The following is a 19,512-nucleotide window of genomic DNA, read 5'->3' as shown; positions in this document are numbered from 1 at the left end:
CTGTGTGTTTCCTCCTGCTTTCGTTACAGTACTCTAGTCTGGATGACTGTATAGCGTATCAGTGCATGAGAGGACTGGCTGTGTGTTTCCTCCTTTCGCTTTAGTCTGGATGACTACAGTACTGGCTGTGTGTCTGCTTTCATTATGACTGGATGACTGTATAGCGTATCAGTGCATGAGAGGACTGGCTGTGTGTTTCCTCTTGCTTTCGTTACAGTACTCTAGTCTGGATGACTGTATAGCGTATCAGTGCATGAGAGGACTGGCTGTGTGTTTCCTCCTGCTTTCGTTACAGTACTCTAGTCTGGATGACTGTGTAGCGTATCAGTGCATGAGAGGACTGGCTGTGTGTTTCCTCTTGCTTTCGTTACAGTACTCTAGTCTGGATGACTGTAGAGCGTATCAGTGCATGAGAGGACTGGCTGTGTGTTTCCTCTTGCTTTCATTACAGTACTCTAGTCTGGATGACTGTATAGCGTATCAGTGCATGAGAGGACTGGCTGTGTGTTTCCTCCTGCTTCCGTTACAGTACTCTAGTCTGGATGACTGTATAGCGTATCAGTGCATGAGAGGACTGTACTGGCTGTGTGTTTCCTCCTGCTTTCGTTACAGTACTCTAGTCTGGATGACTGTAGAGCGTATCAGTGCATGAGAGGACTGGCTGTGTGTTTCCTCCTGCTTTCGTTACAGTACTCTAGTCTGGATGACTGTAGAGCGTATCAGTGCATGAGAGGACTGGCTGTGTGTTTCCTCCTGCTTTCGTTACAGTACTCTAGATGACTGGGTCCAAACCAATTGCTGAGATCATGGGAACAAAACATTGGGTTATGTTCAATAACCACAAACAATATCTGACTTCATTCAACGATTACCATTACAGGGTGAGGCATACTTCTAGATTCCATGTTGGTAAGTCTGAGGTTTCTGGCTAGAGATACGATAGCTCTTTCACTCTATCAGGAAACTGTTATCAACTCTTTATTTTTTTGCGAGGTGATTAATTATTATTATTATTTTTTAAATATTCTATATATTAATTTTATTTTTGCACAAGCGTCGATCTCCCCTTACAATTTTGAATGTTCCTCCTCCCTTACCACATAAGTTAAATAAGCAGCTCCACTTCATGTAGCTAATGACATAACATGCCGGTCTCCATGGCAACGTGAGGGTGTCGTCTCTAACGCAACAGCCACACTCTACTCACTGACTGACTGACCCACTGACCACAGACCTTCTTCATTCTCAAGTGGTGTTTTGACAAAAGTTGCAGAGGCAATCAAGAAGGGAGGGGTTTATCTATTATTATTATTTTTTTTTTTTTAAACTATACTAGAAACTAAACTCATCTCCCCTCCTACTCTTCTTTTTAATTAAATTGTTTCTTCACTTTTTATATTCGTTGGGAAAAATAAAGAACTGCAGCTGCTGTTGTATCATCGGCAAAAGTGGCTACCAAAGTTCCAACATTAAAAAATGTCTAAGTTTAATTTTTGTTTGTTGTCATTTGTGAGCGCGTGGGCGTGTTGTGTGTATTGGCTGAAACAGGACACGGAGGTCTCTTTGGGGACTCTCTAGTTATTGGTCTCGCCACCCTCGTCGTCTTGCTGGTCGCTCGTCCACAGTGTCAAGTTGTCTCGTAGCAGCTGCATGATGAGGGTAGAGTCTTTGTAGGAGTCCTCGTTCAGGGTGTCTAGCTCAGCGATGGCGTCATCGAAGGCAGTCTTGGCCAGGTGGCAGGCCTGCTCAGGTACATTCTGGATCTCGTAGTAAAACACGGAGTAGTTGAGGGCCAGACCCAGGCGTATGGGGTGGGTGGGCTGCATGTGCTCCTTGCTGATCTCATGGGCCTCGCTGTAGGACTTCTCAGAGGACTCCACCACGCCAACCCTCTTCTCGTCCGTGGCCACCTCAGCCAGGTAGCGGTAGTAGTCGCCTTTCATCTTCAGGTAAAACACTTTGCTCTCGTGCTGCGTGTCGTTGCAGTTCTTGATCAGGAAGTTGTCCAGGAGGTTGAGCACGTTCTGACACACGGTCTCCAGCTCCTTCTCGATCTTCTCGCGGTACGCGCGCACCATCTCCATCTTCTTCTCGTTGCCGTCCGCCGAGGTCTTCTGCTCGATGCTGGAGATGACGCGCCAGGACGAGCGCCGCGCCCCCACCACGTTCTTATAGGCCACAGACAGCAGGTTCCTCTCCTCGTTGGACAAGGCCTCGTTCGACTCTGTCACCTAGGAGACAGAGAGGGGAAAAATAGGAACAGGAATGGTTCGGTGTTGCAGTTTTATCATATTTATAATATTCAGTTCACCTTAAAACAGTATTTTTCTATCTTGTAAATGACTTCTATTGGCAGACTTGAAAACTTGGCCGTGCCATATGTTCATTTCACCATGTGTTCCCTTACTGGCTGAAACAACATTTTATATTGATATAACCTACATAGCTCGTCATGATAAACAAAGAAATATTGAGTTGCACAGCAGCTAGGTTAGCTAGGAATATCAAGATAACATACTCTACACTGAACCAGGAAAACTAAAGAGGCTATTGGAATGCACAGTTAGGCATTCATGATGATTCACACAACGATAGAGGTCAGAGGTGGGATAACTCTAACTGTCATGGTATCCAGCTGCTTCAGGCCAGGGCTGGACCACGCCTATCTGTCGTAAGCTGACGTCATGTCCCTGGCTGCTCATTGGCTTTCTCCTGCTCTGAAAGCTTGTTTTGTTTTGTTTTCACAGGCCTGTGTCTGTCTGACAACAGGGTTTAATTTCTTTATACCCTCACAGAGAGGAGACCATGCAGTGTAGCACACATCACAGCCATCTTTACATACTTAACCCCTCTGCTCTGGATATAAAGCCTACTACTCGAGTGTGTCCCAAATGGCAGCCATAGGGCTCTGGGCAAAAGTAGTGCACTATATAGGGATTAGAGTCCCATTTGAGACACAGACCCTCTGTTTCAGGGCCTTTATTCCTTTCCAGGGCCTTAATTCCACTGCCAGAGCATGGAGGCCCTGGCAGTGACTTCATAGTTCACACCAAGCCCTCTTTGTCTGATGGTAGCCCTACTGAATGTGTTTGTCTATGACAAACACACACCAAAAAAAACGAGTTATAATCCAAACCTCCTAAACTAGAGAGATTTTGGTGATCTTTAAAAAAAGCACAGAATTAAGCCCACTTGATTGGTTGCTTGCTTTAAGGCGCTTTGCAGTGCTCTTGGCCTGTTGCCTGAGGGATCCCGAGAAAACAAATCTACAGTTCTGCTGTTTGATTATGTTGGCTCAGGAGTTTGACGACAGTTTACAGCCAAACCTAAAAGCACACTAACATTTTAGGGTATATATTGCCATTGTCCAGTGCTGGCAGACTAACGGCAACATATCACTTGAACTGAAATGTCTTATCAAAAAAGACAAAGAGAAAGTTAACATTTAGTAACTTGGAAAACAACGACCCAAACATGGGTGATATTAGGGCTGGACGATATGGCCAAAATATCATATAATTGTATTTTTTTTCAGATTTATGATGATATTTGATGGTATTTTATGTTTTTGAATAATAAAAGCTCTACATTTAGCTTTATGAGTAGTGAGTGAACCTAGGGTGCTTTATGAGTAGTGAGTGAAACCAGGGTGCTTTATGAGTAGTGAGTGAACCTAGGGTGCTTTATGAGTATTGAGTGATCCTAGGGTGCTTTATGAGTAGTGAGTGGTCCTAGGGTGCTTTATGAGTAGTGAGTCTATGGATATTTTTCTTATCACGCTACGTAGGTATCAATAAGAAGTGAAATCTGTATCGCCGTAGACTTCACCACTGCTGTCATCCTTACGTCCAAGTGTCTATTCAAGTTGGATAATCTTTGGATGCCGACAGCAGTCACACCATTTGAAGATATTGCTTGGACTGTAATCTACAAAAGCAAAAGCTTATTGCTGCTCTTTTCCCACGATCAATCAAACACATTTGGTGTGTCATCACAGTGACTTGTGGTCAGACTTGCTCAGGTGGAACAAACTTATACCTGCGCCGTTTTTCATTGCTCATTTGAATGTCATTGATTAAACTGAGAAGTGTCAAAGATTTTTTTCTCTCGCAAATATCCTTTCTGAATTTAAAAGTCATCATCCAAGTAATCATCTAGTTTTTCAAAAGTATCTGTCATGAGTCTCCTGACTGAGGATCGAAGGCCTCAGATCATCTTGGCAAATGGCTGACGATATCCAGACCACCCTCTCTCTCCCGCTGGGCCGGTTTAATGACACCTCACGCCAATCGTAAATCTTATGCTCTTTTAGTATCAAGATTGGAATGTCTTTGTTACAGAGACATTTTGCCCGCCCAAAAACTCTAACATCCAAAGAGTGAACTTCGGAACAATAATTCTAACATAAAGAATTTGGGAAATGGTCAGTGGGGATCTAAAGAATAATCAAGTCATATTGCTTTTCCTTTTGTGATGTCATTAAAAACTGTATAACGAAAATACTGTAACTTCAAAAGTAAACACACTGTTTATGTCAGGTTCACATCCTTTGCGTTGTGTAGGAAATATGAAGAACAATGAAACTATTTTTGCTAAGATAGGAATGTGATTTTCATTTTCTAACAAGATCATAGTTTGCATGTCCTTTGAACATTAACTAAGCCACGCCCCAAATTAGGTCAGAAGAGTGTGTCAGTGTGATGGAACCGCCATTTTCGACCAGAGTGCTGAAAAGGACTCGCTAAGAATTAACATGCAGACGTGAAGCGTGAGCTAAACGTTACAAATGGTTAAAACTCCCAGACCAGAAAGTGTCCAGCTGTTGAAATGGTTGTCAACTCTGAAACTCAACACGAGGTGATGAAGATAAACTCACAAGACCAGAACATTTGACAGTCTGCAGCTGTGCATGTAAAGGGATCTAGAACTTTGACTATCTACTCTAGAAAAGAGGCAAGAAGCTCACCTCAGACCATCGTGGGTACATTAAAAAATCTGCTCTGAAGAAACATTCCAAGCCAGGACAACTAAGAAGAAGGAGATTGGGACCTCTGGTGGACAACCAGAGCCTTACTCCCATCGAGCCCTTTCCATAGAAGGATTGATTGATTTCAACAGAGAGACGACGAACAAAGACATCTACATGTAAATACATTACCCAAAAAACGGAGGCCTTGTTTTTTTACCAAATGTTGCAAAAGTTGAAGTTCAATGGAGTCACTGACGAAAGAGAAAACACTAGGCCCAAAACGAGGAGCTCGAGTCCTTCAATGGGGATCGGCAGCTCCTCCCTTCGGCTTGGCGAAAAAATGAACACAGAGGATTTGAAGACCAAGATTATTGCTGCCCTCAGAGCGGACATTTCATCTATACTCAAGGCGCTCAGTGAGGACTTTAATTTTATTAATTTGGAGTTATAAGCAGTCAAAAATGAACTCGCATTTGAGGAATCATTCTCCTCAAACTCTTTACCCTCAACAATGAGACAAGCATGTATTTCACTTATTCTGAAAAAGGAAGAGAAAATACCTCTTGAGTGTGGTTCATAAAAGGCCAATTTCTGTAAAGATATATTCTAAAAATGATTGGCTGCCATTTTGAGTCAGTTCTTCCCTCCATTATCTCTACAGATCAAACTGGTTCCATTATTTTTTCAACATCAGACTTCTTTAAAATATACTTTATAATTCCTCCGCAACTGACACTCCAGAGATATTATCACTTGATGCTGAGAAGGCGTTTGATCGGGTGGGGTGGGATTATCTATTTTATACTCTCAAAACAGCTTGGATGCTGTCCCAATTTTATGTCCTGGATCAAAGTCCTTTACTCCCCCCCTTTGGCTGTAGTCCGCACAAATAACCTTTTATCCTATCTCCAACTTCAACATGGGACAAGACAGGGTTGTCCTCTATCCCCTCAGCTGTTTGTCATCGTAATTGAGCCTTTAGCCATAGCAACAAGGTAATCACACCCCTATCAAACGTATTCGAAAGAGAGGACACGCTATTAAATATGTTTGACCCATTAACTGTTTTTCCAGAGCTCCAGGTTCTACTAAAGACAGTTGGTCAAATATCCGTGTTGAAGGTTCATCTACAAAAAAGTCTGTTGATGTCTAATCCTTCTGCCGTGCAAACTTATTTTAGTCATGTGCCCTCCAGAGTGACGACACAGAAATTGAAATATTTGGGAATTTCAAAGATCTCTATAAAGCCTATTTCCCTCCGTTGATACTCCGCCTGAAACAGGATATTCAACGCTGGGATTTACTTTGTCTTTCTTTGGGCGGACGAATAAACACTGTTAAAATGAACGTATTACCTAAGTATTGTACTTATTTCAATGTATTCCTATCTTTCTGATAAAATCTTGTTGTCTTTCTTTGGGCGGCTCTACCCCTAACCAGCCCAACACTACACTCTACCCCTAACCAGCCCAACACTACACTCTACCCCTAACCAGCCCAACACTACACTCTACCCCTAACCAGCCCAACACTACACTCTACCCCTAACCAGCCCAACACTACACTCTACCCCTAACCAGCCCAACACTAACCAGCCCAACACTACACTCTACCCCTAACCAGCCCAACACTACACACTAACCAGCCCAACACTACACTCTACCCCTAACCAGCCCAACACTACACACTAACCAGCCCAACACTACACTCTACCCCTAACCAGCCCAACACTACACTCTACCCCTAACCAGCCCAACACTACACACTAACCAGCCCAACACTACACACTAACCAGCCCAGCCCAACACTACACTCTACCCCTAACCAGCCCAACACTACACACTAACCAGCCCAACACTACACTCTACCCCTAACCAGCCCAACACTACACTCTACCCTAACCAGCCCAACACTACACTCTACCCCTAACCAGCCCAACACTACACCCCCCTAACCAGCCCAACACTACACACTAACCAGCCCAACACTACACTCTACCCCTAACCAGCCCAGCCCAACACTATACCCCTAACCAGCCCAACACTACACTCTACCCCCAACACTAACCAGCCCAACACTACACCAGCCCAACACTACACTCTACCCCTACCCAGCCCAACACTACACTCTACCCCTAACCAGCCCAACACTACACTCTACCCCTAACCAGCCCAACACTACACTCTACCCCTAACCAGCCCAACACGACACTCTACCCAGCCCAACACTAACACTAACCAGCCCAACACTACCACTAACCAGCCCAACACTACACACTAACCAGCCCAACACTACACACTAACTAGCCCAACGCTACACTCTACCCCTAACCAGCACAACACGACACTCTACACCTAACTAGCCCAACACTACACTCTACCCCTAACCAGCCCAACACTACACTCTACCCCTAACAAGCCCAACACTACACACTACCCAGCCCAACACTACACTCTATCCCTAACCAGCCCAACACTACACACTAACCAGCCCAACACTACACCCCTAACCAGCCCAACACTACACACTACCCAGCCCAACACTACACTCTACCCCTAACCAGCCCAACACTACACACTAACCAGCCCAACACTACACCCCTAACCAGCCCAACACTACACACTAACCAGCCCAACACTACACACTAACCAGCCCAACACTACACACTAACCAGCCCAACACTACACACTAACCAGCCCAACACTACACTCTACCCCTAACCAGCCCAACATGACACTCTACCCCTAACTAGCCCAACACTACACTCTACCCCTAACCAGCCCAACACTACACTCTACCCTTAACCAGCCCAACACTACACTCTACCCAGCCCAACACTACACACTAACCAGCCCAACACTACACACTAACCAGCCCAACACTACACACTAACCAGCCCAACACTACACACCCTAACCAGCCCAACACTACACTCTACCCCTAACCAGCCCAACACGACACTCTACCCCTAACTAGCCCAACACTACACTCTACCCTTAACCAGCCCAACATGACACTCTACCCAGCCCAACACTACACACTAACCAGCCCAACACTACCACTAACAGCCCAACACTACACACTAACCAGCCCAACACTACACACTAACCAGCCCAACACTACCACTAACTAGCCCAACACTACACTCTACCCCTAACCAGCCCAACACTACACACTAACCAGCCCAACTCTACCCTAACCAGCCCAACACTACACACTAACCAGCCCAACATGACACTCTACCCCTAACCAGCCCAACACTACACACTGACCAGCCCAGCCCAACACTACACACTAACCAGCCCAACACTACATACTAACCAGCCCAACACTACATACTAACCAGCCCAACACTACACACTAACCAGCCCAACACTACACACTAACCAGCCCAACACTACACTCTACCCCTATCCAGCCCAACACTACACACTAACCAGCCAACACTACACTCTACCCCTAACCAGCCCAACACTACACTCTACCCCTAACCAGCCCAACACTACACACTAACCAGCCCAACACTACACACTAACCAGCCCAGCCCAACACTACACTCTACCCCTAACCAGCCCAACACTACACTCTACCCTTAACCTGCCCAACACTACACTCTACCCCTAACCAGCCCAACACTACACACTGACCAGCCCAGCCCAACACTACACACTAACCAGCCCAACACTACATACTAACCAGCCCAACACTACACACTAACCAGCCCAACACTACACACTAACCAGCCCAGCCCAACACTACACTCTACCCCTAACCAGCCCAACACTACACTCTACCCTTAACCTGCCCAACACTACACTCTACCCCTAACCAGCCCAACACTACACACTGACCAGCCCAGCCCAACACTACACACTAACCAGCCCAACACTACATACTAATCAACACTACACACTAACCAGCCCAACACTACACACTAACCAGCCCAACACTACACTCTACCCCTAACCAGCCCAACACTACACACTAACCAGCCCAACACTACACTCTACCCCTAACCAGCCCAACACTACACTCTACCCCTAACCAGCCCAACACTACACTCTACCCCTAACCAGCCCAACACTACACACTAACCAGCCCAACACTACACACTAACCAGCCCAACACTACACTACACTCTACCCTAACCAGCCCAACACTACCCAGCCCAACACTACACTCTACCCCTAACCAGCCCAACACTACACACTAACCAGCCCTGCCTATCCAGTGACGTCTAGGCATAAATCACTCCTGTTATCTTTCCATGTCAGCTTTCATTCGATTGAGAAGGGAGGAGATTGCTCACTGTAATTTATTGTCTAATCTTTCTCAGCGCTCTCTCTCTCTCTCTCTCTCTCTCTCTCTCTCTCTAGTTTGGAACAGATCCATTTCCCAGACCCATTTTGCAGCATAATCTCCTTCCTCTAAACCACGTAAGACGGGTTCTAGAACCCGTCCAGAATCAGATCACAGCTTACAGTCCACTTCCAGAATCCGAGCAAGTAATCTATGACTCATAGCCAAGCCTAACATTCCAAGCTGCCTATGATGACTTCAGCCCTTGATAAAAAATAAATAATAAATAATTATATATATATATATAAAAACAGTACTTTGCCTTCATTGTTTTCCTCTTCTACCCAGATATCCAAGTGGGATTTGTTATTTTTTGTTCTCGGAGCCATGGACTGGGTACCCAAGAAACAAAATCCACCCTCCAACACGCTCTCTCAGTATAGGTCGTGAATACATGAAGTCACCAAATCACCTGTTTATTCCCGCAAAAAAATTGAATACATAAAACACCATGTTTTACTAGTGATACTGTACCTCTCACAGGTATATGCCTATCCTCAAACACACAGACAACATTAATAGACATAAATACTGATTTCACACCTAACTCCTCCTGCCAGCAGCATACCACCCTGCATCCCACTGCTGGCTTGCCTCTGAAGCTAAGCAGGGCTGGTCCTGTTTGGTCCAGATACTGCTGGAAGTGGTGTTGGAGGTCCAGTAGGGGGCCCTCTTCCCTCTAGTCTGTGGAGATCCCAATACCCCAGGGCAATGTATGGGAAATTGCCCTGTGTAAGGTGCTGTCTTTCGGATGGGATGTTAAAATGAGTGTCCTGACTCTCTGTGGTCCCGAAAGATCCCATGGCACTTATCGTAAGAGTAGGGGTGTTAACCCTGGTGTCCTGGCTAAGTTCCCAATCTGCCCCCCCATACCATGGCCACCTAATCATCCCCAGCTTCCAATTGGCTCATTCTTCCCCAGGTTGTTTCTGTAAAACAGTCAACTTAACTTGTGAAATAAGGATAAATAACACTACACTCCTTCATCGATAAAGTACCTTCAATGTCAAAACAACTTATCTTCCCCTCCACCCTACATCTGGCCATTCCCAACCTTCCCCTCTGGCTAGATGACTCGCTAGTGGACAGCTAACAGGGAGGGATGCGAACTGACAGAGATCTGCTTTGTTTTGGTCAGCCATACTCTACCATCTGTCGCCACAGCTGGATATACTGCCAAGGAGAGAAGGACAATGCCCAGTGTAGGTAATACGGTAGGGTAGTGGGTTTGGGGTATAGTGGGGTAGTGGGTTTGGGGTATAGTGGGGTAGTGGGTTTGGGGTATAGTGGGGTAGTGGGTTTGGGGTATAGTGGGGTAGTGGGTTTGGGGTATAGTGGGGTAGTGGGTTTGGGGTATAGTGGGGTAGTGGGTTGGGGTATAGTGGTTAGTGGGTTTGGGGTATAGTGGGGTAGTGGGTTTGGGGTATAGTGGGGTAGTGGGTTTGGGGTATAGTGGGGTAGTGGGTTTGGGGTATAGTGGGGGGTGTAGTGGGTTGGGGGGGTATAGTAGTGGGTTGGGTTTGGGGTATAGTGGGGTAGTGGGTTTGGGGTATAGTGGGGTAGTGGGTTTGTAGTGGGGTAGTGGGTTTGGGGTATAGTGGGGTAGTGGGTTTGGGGTATAGTGGGGTAGTGGGTTTGGGGTATAGTGGGGTAGTGGGTTGGGGTATAGTGGGGTAGTGGGTTTGGGTATAGTGGGGTAGTGGGTTTGGGGTATAGTAGTGGGTTGGAATATAGTGGGGTAGTGGGTTTGGGGTATAGTAGGGTACTGGGTTTGGGATAGTAGTGGGGTTGGGATATAGTGGGTTGGGGTGTAGTGGGGGTGGGGTGTAGTGGGTTGGGATATAGTGGGGTAGTGGGTTGGGATATAGTGGGGTAGTGGGTGGGGTGTAGTGGTGTATAGTGGGGTGGGATTGGGGTATAGTGGGATAGTGGGTTGGGATATAGTGGGGTAGTGGGTTGGGGTGTAGTGGTGTAGTGGGTTGGGATATAGTGGGGGTGGGTGGGATATAGTGGGGTTGGGATATGGTGGTGGTAGTAGGTTGGGATATAGTTGGGGTAGGGTAGTGGGTTGGGGTATAGTAGGGTAGTGGGTTTGGGGTATAGTGGGTAGTGGGTTTGGGGTATAGTGGGTAGTGGGTTTGGGATATAGTGGGGTAGTGGGTTTGGGATATAGTAGGGTAGTGGGTTTGGGGTATAGTAGGGTAGTGGGTTTGGGATATAGTAGGGTAGTGGGTTTGGGGTATAGTAGGGTAGTGGGTTTGGGGTATAGTAGGGTAGTGGGTTGGGATATAGTGGAGTAGTGGGTTTTGTGTATAGTAGGGTGTAGTGGGTTGGGGTGTAGTGGTGTAGTGGGTTGGGGTGTAGTGGTGTAGTGGGTTGGGATGTAGTGGGGTAGTGGGTTGGGATATAGTGGGGTAGTGGGTTGGGGTATAGTGGGGTAGTAGGTTGGGGTATAGTGGGGTAGTAGGTTGGGATATAGTGGGGTAGTGGGTTGGGATATAGTGGGGTAGTAGGTTGGGATATAGTGGGGTAGTAGGTTGGGGTGTAGTGGTGTAGTGGGTTGGGATATAGTGGGGTAGTGGGTTTGGGGTATAGTGGGGTAGTGGGTTGGGGTATAGTGGGGTAGTGGGTTGGGGTATAGTGGGGTTGGGATATAGTGGTGGGTTGGGTTATAGTGGGGTAGTGGGGTTGGGATATAGTGGGGTAGTGGGTTGGGGTATAGTGGGGTAGTAGGTTGAGATATAGTGGGGTAGTGGGTTGGGGTATAGTGGGGTAGTGGGTTGGGTATAGTGGAGTAGTGGGTTGGGTATTGTGGGGTATAGTGGGGTAGTGGGTTGGGGTGTAGTGGTGTATTTAAAAAAATGTTATGTAAAAATTGATTGAAATTATGGTTGTCATTCGATTTGGGGTTCCCAGAAATTCTAGCAGAAAAAAATGGGGTTCCCGCTGAAAAAGTACATCACTGGTCTAGAGGCTAAGTCAGGTATGGGCATCTTTGATGGGGGTGGGGGGGCCACAGACAAATCTGAACTCATGAGGGGCCACTCGCGGTTCTGCTTATGCACATCCCTACCCACACATACAGTCAGAGCCGGTCCTAGTCTTTTGGACGCCCTAAATGTTTTGAGCAAAACATTTTAGCAGTCCTCCCTCTCGACAGCAGATTTTTAAAAATTATTATTATGTTTGAGAGTTCATTTCCTGCAATTCTACACATTATGCATGGGGCTTCAAAAAATAAGTTGCAGTTTTAAAGGGATGCTTTGGGATTTTGAAATTGAGGCCCTTTATCTTCCTCCCCAGAGTCAGGTGAACTTGTGGATACCATTTTGATATCTCTGTGTGCAGTGAAGGAGCCTGGGTGTGTTTAAGCAGCATTTGGGGTGAAACTGAAAGGACTAACGGAAGCTGTGGTGCAGGGATCACAATAGAGTCCTCTGTCTGCCCGTAAAGCTCATCAATCGTCCCCAGCTCTCTCGTGACTCATCCCCACACTAGCTGCTGTCAACTCCAAACAACAAAAGCAACAGAAATCCAAAAGATCAATTATTTCTCTCGGAGAGCTAATGGCTGTTTACTCTGCATCATTCCTCAGGAACACAAATGTCGGATGTCTATAGACGTGAGATATAAGTAGTAAAAGCCTATAAGAGGGTGTTCCTAAGGGGAGGAGTTAGGGGGAGGAGTTAGGGGGAGGAGTTAGGGGGAGGACTAAGAAGCTCCCACCTCACTCATTTTGTTCCACCTCTGTAACCCCTCACAAGGCTGGACATAGGCTAGTATAGGGCTGACACAAGAGTGGGCCTCATTCTACATGTCCCTGGCTCTCCCCAACTGTCCATCACTCACACCTACTACCTCTCTCTTTCTGTCTCCATCACTCAAAACTACCACCTCTCTTTCTCTCTCCATCTCTCACACCCACAACCTCTCTCTTTCTCTCTCCATCACTCACACCTACTACCTCTCTCTTTCTCTCTCCTTCTCTCACACCTACTACCTCTCTCTTTCTCTCCATCTCTCACACCCACCACCTCTCTCTTTCTCTCTCCATCACTCACACCCACCACCTCTCTCTTTCTCTCTCCATCTCTCACACCCACCACCTCTGTCTTTCTCTCAACCATCTCTCAACCCATCACCTTTCCATCACTCACCTCACCTCACACCCACCAACTCTCTTTCTCCCCATCTCTCACACCCACCACCTCTCTCTTCTCTCTCCTTCTCACACCTACTACCTCTCTCTTTCTCTCTCCATCTCTCACACCCACTACCTCTCTCTTTCTCTCCCCATCTCTCACACCCACCACCTCTCTCTTTCTCTCCCCATCTCTCACCCTTACTTTCCTTTCTCTCGCCTCGCTACCTCGTTTCCCATCTTTATCTCTAAGCTAAAGTGACATCTCTCCTGCAGACCCTCTCCTTCGCTCAGGCCGCAGAGCACCAAGGCGGCGTGCGCTACCTGACGTCACGAGCTGTGAGAGGATGGCTGGTTAAGGAGAGAGAGAAAGGAGGATGTGTGTGTGTGTGTGTCGGGGGGGGGGTTGCTTCAAGTAGCTCTTTTTTGTTATATAACCATACACGACTGCAGTTGTTTTTTCTCTCTCTCTCTCTCTCTCTCTCTCTCTCTCTCATTGCAGCTTCTAAAAATGCAATAGATAAAAGTTGTATAACCCATAAGGCATGAAGAAAAACCAAGAGTTAGTAACTGTGTTGGTATGAAAGCAGGTTCATGTTACTAGTAAGGGCGATAACTGTCTATGCTACAACATACTGAGGCAGGATTTATCAGGATGGGCAGTAAATTCACAACATACTGAAGTAGGATTTGCTGGGCTGGGGGATAAGGATGGGGTTGGAGATGGGGGATAAGGATGGGGTTGGAGATGGATGGGGTGGAGGGGGATAAGGATGGGGCTGAGATGGGGGGATAAGGATGGGGTTGGGGATGGGGGATAAGGATGGGGTTGGGGGGATAAGGATGGGGTTGGGGGGATAAGGATGGGGTTGGGGATGGGGGATAAGGATGGGGATGGAGATGGGGGATAAGGATGGGGGGGATGGGGGGATAAGGATGGGGGATGGGGGGGGGTTGGGATGGGGGATAAGGATGATGGGGATGGGTTGGGGGTTGGATGGGGGATAAGGATGGGTTGGGGGATAAGATGGGGGATATAAGGATGGGGTTGCTGGGGATAAGGATGGGGTTGGGGATAAGGATGGGGTTGGGGGGATAAGGATGGGGTTGGGGGAGATGGGGGGATAAGGATGGGGGTTGGGGGGATAAGGATGGGGTTGGGGATGGGGGGATAAGGATGGGGGTTGGGGATAAGGATGGGGTTGGGGGATAAGGATGGGGTTGGGGGATAAGGGGGTTGGGGGTAAGATGGGGATAAGGATGGGGGTTGGGGATAAGGATGGGGTTGGGGATGGGGGGATTAGGATGGGGTTGGGGATAAGGATGGGGTTGGGGATGGGGGGATTAGGATGGGGGTTGTGGATTAGGATGGGGGTTGGGGATTAGTTGATGGGGGTAAAGATGGGGATTAAGGATGGGGGTTGGGGATAAGATGGGGATAGGATGGGGGGAGATGGGGGATTGGGGGCTGGGGATAAGGATGGGGCTTGGGGGATAAGGATGGGGTTGGGGATGGGGGGTATTAGTTGGGGATGGGGGGATAAGGATGGGTTGGAGATGGGGGGATAAGGATGGGGGTTGGGGATTAGGATGGGGGTTGGGGATTAGGATGGGGGTTGGGGATAAGGATGGGGTTGGTGATTAGGATGGGGGTTGGGTCTGCGGATTAGGATGGGATTTGGGGCTGTGGATAAGGATGGGTGTGGTGGCATAAGGATAAGGATGGGAGCTGGGGTTTAGGATGGGGTTAGTTTCCTCTCTGCAATGAGTCTAGATCTGGGAGCCTCGCCGACCCTTCACTGAATGCGAACACTTTTGGGGCCATCTGATTAGTCCAGAAACCGATGGGTTGGGTTGAGCCAGAGCCCGAACACACGTAGGTGGGTAAAAGTGCCGGTTTGAAAATTCGTCATTGGCTTTGATTCTCTGATCGGTTGGAGATGATCCAATCACTGATGACTTTGTTTTTATACAACACCCTTCATGCCCCGTCACCACAAACGACTTCAATGATGTCTCAGATTAAAGTATGTAGAGAATGACAGGGCAGCGGAAGAATTTAGTGTGAGTAGTCAGGCTAGCATGAGGGTTCCCCTCCTCCCTCTCTGAGTCAGCCTCAATTTAGAGGGTGGGAGGACCTCCCCCCCCCCGACATTACCACCACATGGTCCTAAAGCAACCTGCTAGACCAGGATTTCCCAAAACCCAGTCCTGCCCCCCCCCCCGTGTGAACATTTCATGTTTTGCCCATTGCACTACACAGCTGATTCAAATAACCAACTCATCATCAAGCTTTAATTAATTGGAATCAGCTGTGTTGTGCAATGGCAACAACAAAAACGTGCCCTCGGGTGGGGGTGGGGGGGTTAGGACTGACTTTGGGAAATGCTGTGGGGCGTTGTTGACAACAGTACCATTGTAGCTAGGCCTAACCCTGTTCCTAAACCTTAACCCTAACCCTAACCCTGTTCCTAACCCTAACCCTAACCCTGTTCCTAACCTTAACCCTAACCCTAACCTTAACCCTAACCCTGTTCCTAACCCTAATCCTAACCCTGTTCATAACCTTAACCCTAACCCTGTTCCTAACCCTAACCCTGTTCCTAACCTTAACCCTGGAGAACATGATTCCTTTACATGACATACTGACCTTAACCCTGGAGAACATGATTCCTTTACATGACATACTGACTGGCTGACTTGCTGGCTAATACTACAGCCAGCTTCTGCAATGGACTCTGTGTGTCTGTGTTATTACAGCGTAGTACAGTAACTGCTTAGTGACAACCTACGGTTCAACATTAGAGCTCCCTGTTCAAGGCAATTGGGGGGCGGCAGGGTAGCCTAGTGGTTAGAGCGTTGGACTAGTAACTGAAAGGTTGCAAGTTTGAATCCCCGAGCTGACAAGGTACAAATCTGCCGTTCTGCCCCTGAACAGGCAGTTAACCCACTGTTCCTAGTTCATCGTTGAAAATAAGAATTTGTTCTTAACTGACTTGCCTAGTAAAATAAAAAAAGGCAATTATGCCACTAGTAGTCTGTGACAGCATTTCCTCAGAGGTGAATATAGCCAATCACTATTGGCTCATTAAGGTGAATAGCCTGCTATGCTCTCTTCCCTCTCTATTCTATTGATGTAATAGAGACATCCTCCCCTGCTGAGGGGAGGATGGCTCATAGTAAAGGCTGGAACGGAGCAAATGGAATGGTCTCAAACACATGGAAACCAAAATCAAGTGTATTTATTTATATAGCCCGTCTTACATCAGCTGATATCTCAAAGTGCTGTACAGAAACCCAGCCTAAAACCCCAAACAGCAAGCAATGCAGGTGTAGAAGCACGGTGGCTCAGAAAAACTCCCTAGAAAGGCCAAAACCTAGGAAGAAACCTAGAGAGGAACCAGGCTATGAGGGGTGGCCAGTCCCCTTCTGGCTGTGCCGGGTGGAGATTATAACAGAACATGGCCAAGATGTTCAAATGTTCATAAATGACCAGCGGGATTAAATAATAATAATAATAATAAAAGGGTGTTTGATGTATTTGATACCATTCCTCTGCTCCAATCCTAGCCCATCCTCCCCAATTAAGGTACCACCAACCTACTGTGTTGAGTAGATTGTACCTTCATGTTTGTTTGGTCAGGATAAGGATAAGAGATAGGCTAGACAGGCTACCACATTGGACATACATCCCAGGCCAGGGACCACTACCACATACTGACCTGACCATATAATCCACTATCTCAGCTAGTGTTTATACACCGAGTAGTCAATATCATCATTCTGATTATATCAAGCCCCCTATGCATGTCTGAATAGTAGGCCAATGATAAAAAGGTGCTGAGTCCCGATTCCTGAAATGGTGCAATACGGGTACTGCACCTTGGCACATTCTGCGACACGCCTCGTGCAAGTACCCGCTACGCCTTCCTTGTGACGCGGTCGAGGAGGATGCAATGATACAGCATTGGCTGCAACAATGCCGGTTATCTTAGAGATGGAATTCAGAACCATTCCGACCATTCTAACACGCTCCAGTCTGCCTCCACTGCAATAGGACAACCAAAGAACGTTCTAGAAGGATTTCTGCAACCACCTACGTTACACGTTCCCAGGATGATATTTTACGGACACATTGTATTTTGCGAAAATCGATATAGGCTACAACAGTCAGCTAACGTTTGCTTTATTCTACACGGCGCGTGCTACTGACTTTGTGTGTGGTGCGTAAATGTATTTCCTCACAATGTTAGATAGGACTAATAAAAATGGATCTTCGCGGGAAATTGTCATGGTTAGAGTTCAGTATCACAATCAGGGGATTGAGCCATCCCTACCTCCAACCATGTCACTCTTAAACAGTAGCTTAAAGTAAGGCTACAGTACCACTGAATTGCTTGTTCTCTCTGGTGTCTACCCAAAAGCACATCATTTTACACGAAGCTTCCCCTGCCTCTCCTTGCCAATATTATCCGTTTCCCATTTAATTCAGTTAGATCAACAATTAAACAAACATGTTTCATCGCCAGAGCAAGATGATTTGTCCGTTATTACTCCCCATCATTGTTTCCTTGTTGTGTCGAGCTGATTAAAAAGCAACCTGGCAAAAAAAGGCACCGCCCCAAGATCAAACAGTCCGCATTCAATTGTTGTTTCCTTCATCTGACAGCCCGTGGCCACACTGACACCCACTTTATACTATAAGGCAATACTTGACCATAACTCAATGTTTCAATAAACATGCCTTTCATTTAGATAACGAATGTGGTGCAAACAATTGCTGGATTAAAAAAACAACGGATATGTATTGTAGAAACCTATGGGCCTTGCCGCTGCCTGTCACGTTCCCGAAAATGTAAATGGAATGATATGTTGGCTGTCACCTGTCTTATTCAAGATAAAGGTTTTGTCATAATAATGATCTTTCAGGGCATGTTTAATACACCGAATATACATCTAATTAAATATGGAATACAATAAGCAGGCAACGATGATTGCCATAGGATAGATACATCGCAATTATTATGTTATGTAAATGTATATATCATTTTAAACGGGAGGAAATGACACTGTTAGTGGCGGATATTTATGATCGCTTATTAAACTCAGAAATATGATTCCAAAGCAGAACTTACCGATTTCATGGCTGCTGCCATATCATCATATCTTTCAGCCTGTTCGGCCAGCCTGGCTTTCTGCACCAGTGGCTCGCGATCTACCATTTTAGCTGTCGTTGATACAATGCTATTCTAGAATTGTTCAAGTTTTAAATGATAATATGTCACTTTCAGCAATGCAGCGAAATGTTACCAGAACTCCTCTTGCTTCAGCCGCTCCCTGCTGTCTGTGCGTACGGACGAGACACTCCCTCCCCAACATGACCACTTTCCCTGGATTGCGTCAGCGCCAGAATAAAAAGGCGTGTCAGTGTGTCGTGATGTAACAATCCTTATTGGGAGCACAGTCAGTGCCTGATAATGGTTAACGAATAGGATTCTACCGTTAGAATCATACGCTTTTACTCTGTGCAGGGTGCTGTAGTGGTATCGAGGTGGTATGTTGTATTCTAAACCATTTAACCACACCCTATAATTGAACATCCGTAGACTAAGAGAGAGGGTTATGCTCATACACATGCTGTGACAGTAGGTCTTGTGTAGACTTCCCGTAGGGTCTCTATAGGGAGAACTTGTGAAGCCTAGGGTACCTTTCATGTGTAGTCACAATCTGATTGGATTAGAATAGCATGTTGCAGTAATTTACTAGCCTCTATGTTGAGCAGCAGAGTGCAGGTCTAATAGGCTACAGAACAAATCCACCAAGACCCATCATCATTCCTGGGTTCAAACTGCCCAAGCAGCTCTACCATGTCAGTCAGCCAGCCTGACCACAGCTTAACCACAGCACTGACCACAGCCTGACCACAGCTTAACCACAGCCTGACCACAGCTTAACCACAGCCTGGGTTACCTGGGTGTGTAACCTTGTAATCCAAGCAAGGATCCAAGCCGATTCTGTTGCAAAACGTTTATTGAAGCAAATG

At 46.7% G+C, this 19,512-nt stretch overlaps 1 protein-coding gene across 1 annotated transcript; it reads right to left on the bottom strand.

Annotated features, from left to right (window-relative positions):
• Window positions 1–154: 154 nt before the first annotated feature.
• Window positions 155–18,843, bottom strand: LOC135529134 (14-3-3 protein gamma-1-like). Its single transcript, XM_064958014.1, has 2 exons — window positions 18,605–18,843; window positions 155–2,231 (listed from the first exon to the last, which is right to left on the bottom strand). The coding sequence occupies exons 1-2, from the start codon at window positions 18,689–18,691 to the stop codon at window positions 1,575–1,577; spliced, it is 744 nt and encodes a 247-aa protein (XP_064814086.1). The 5' UTR covers window positions 18,692–18,843; the 3' UTR covers window positions 155–1,574.
• Window positions 18,844–19,512: the final 669 nt, after the last annotated feature.

This window comes from Oncorhynchus masou, unplaced genomic scaffold (genome assembly GCF_036934945.1).
Source record: "Oncorhynchus masou masou isolate Uvic2021 unplaced genomic scaffold, UVic_Omas_1.1 unplaced_scaffold_1103, whole genome shotgun sequence".
Classification (NCBI taxonomy): Eukaryota; Metazoa; Chordata; class Actinopteri; order Salmoniformes; family Salmonidae; genus Oncorhynchus; species Oncorhynchus masou.
This window is presented reverse-complemented; position numbering and strand designations above follow the sequence as displayed.

What these genes read in the sequence shown, in the direction of transcription:
- LOC135529134 (XM_064958014.1), bottom strand. Translation starts at nt 18,691, where the DNA reads ATGGTAGATCGCGAGCCACTGGTGCAGAAAGCCAGGCTGGCCGAACAG. An exon ending in TGGCAGCAGCCATGAAATCG is followed by an intron (nt 2,232 to 18,604) that starts GTAAGTTCTGCT and finishes TCTGTCTCCTAG; the next exon opens with GTGACAGAGTCGAACGAGGC.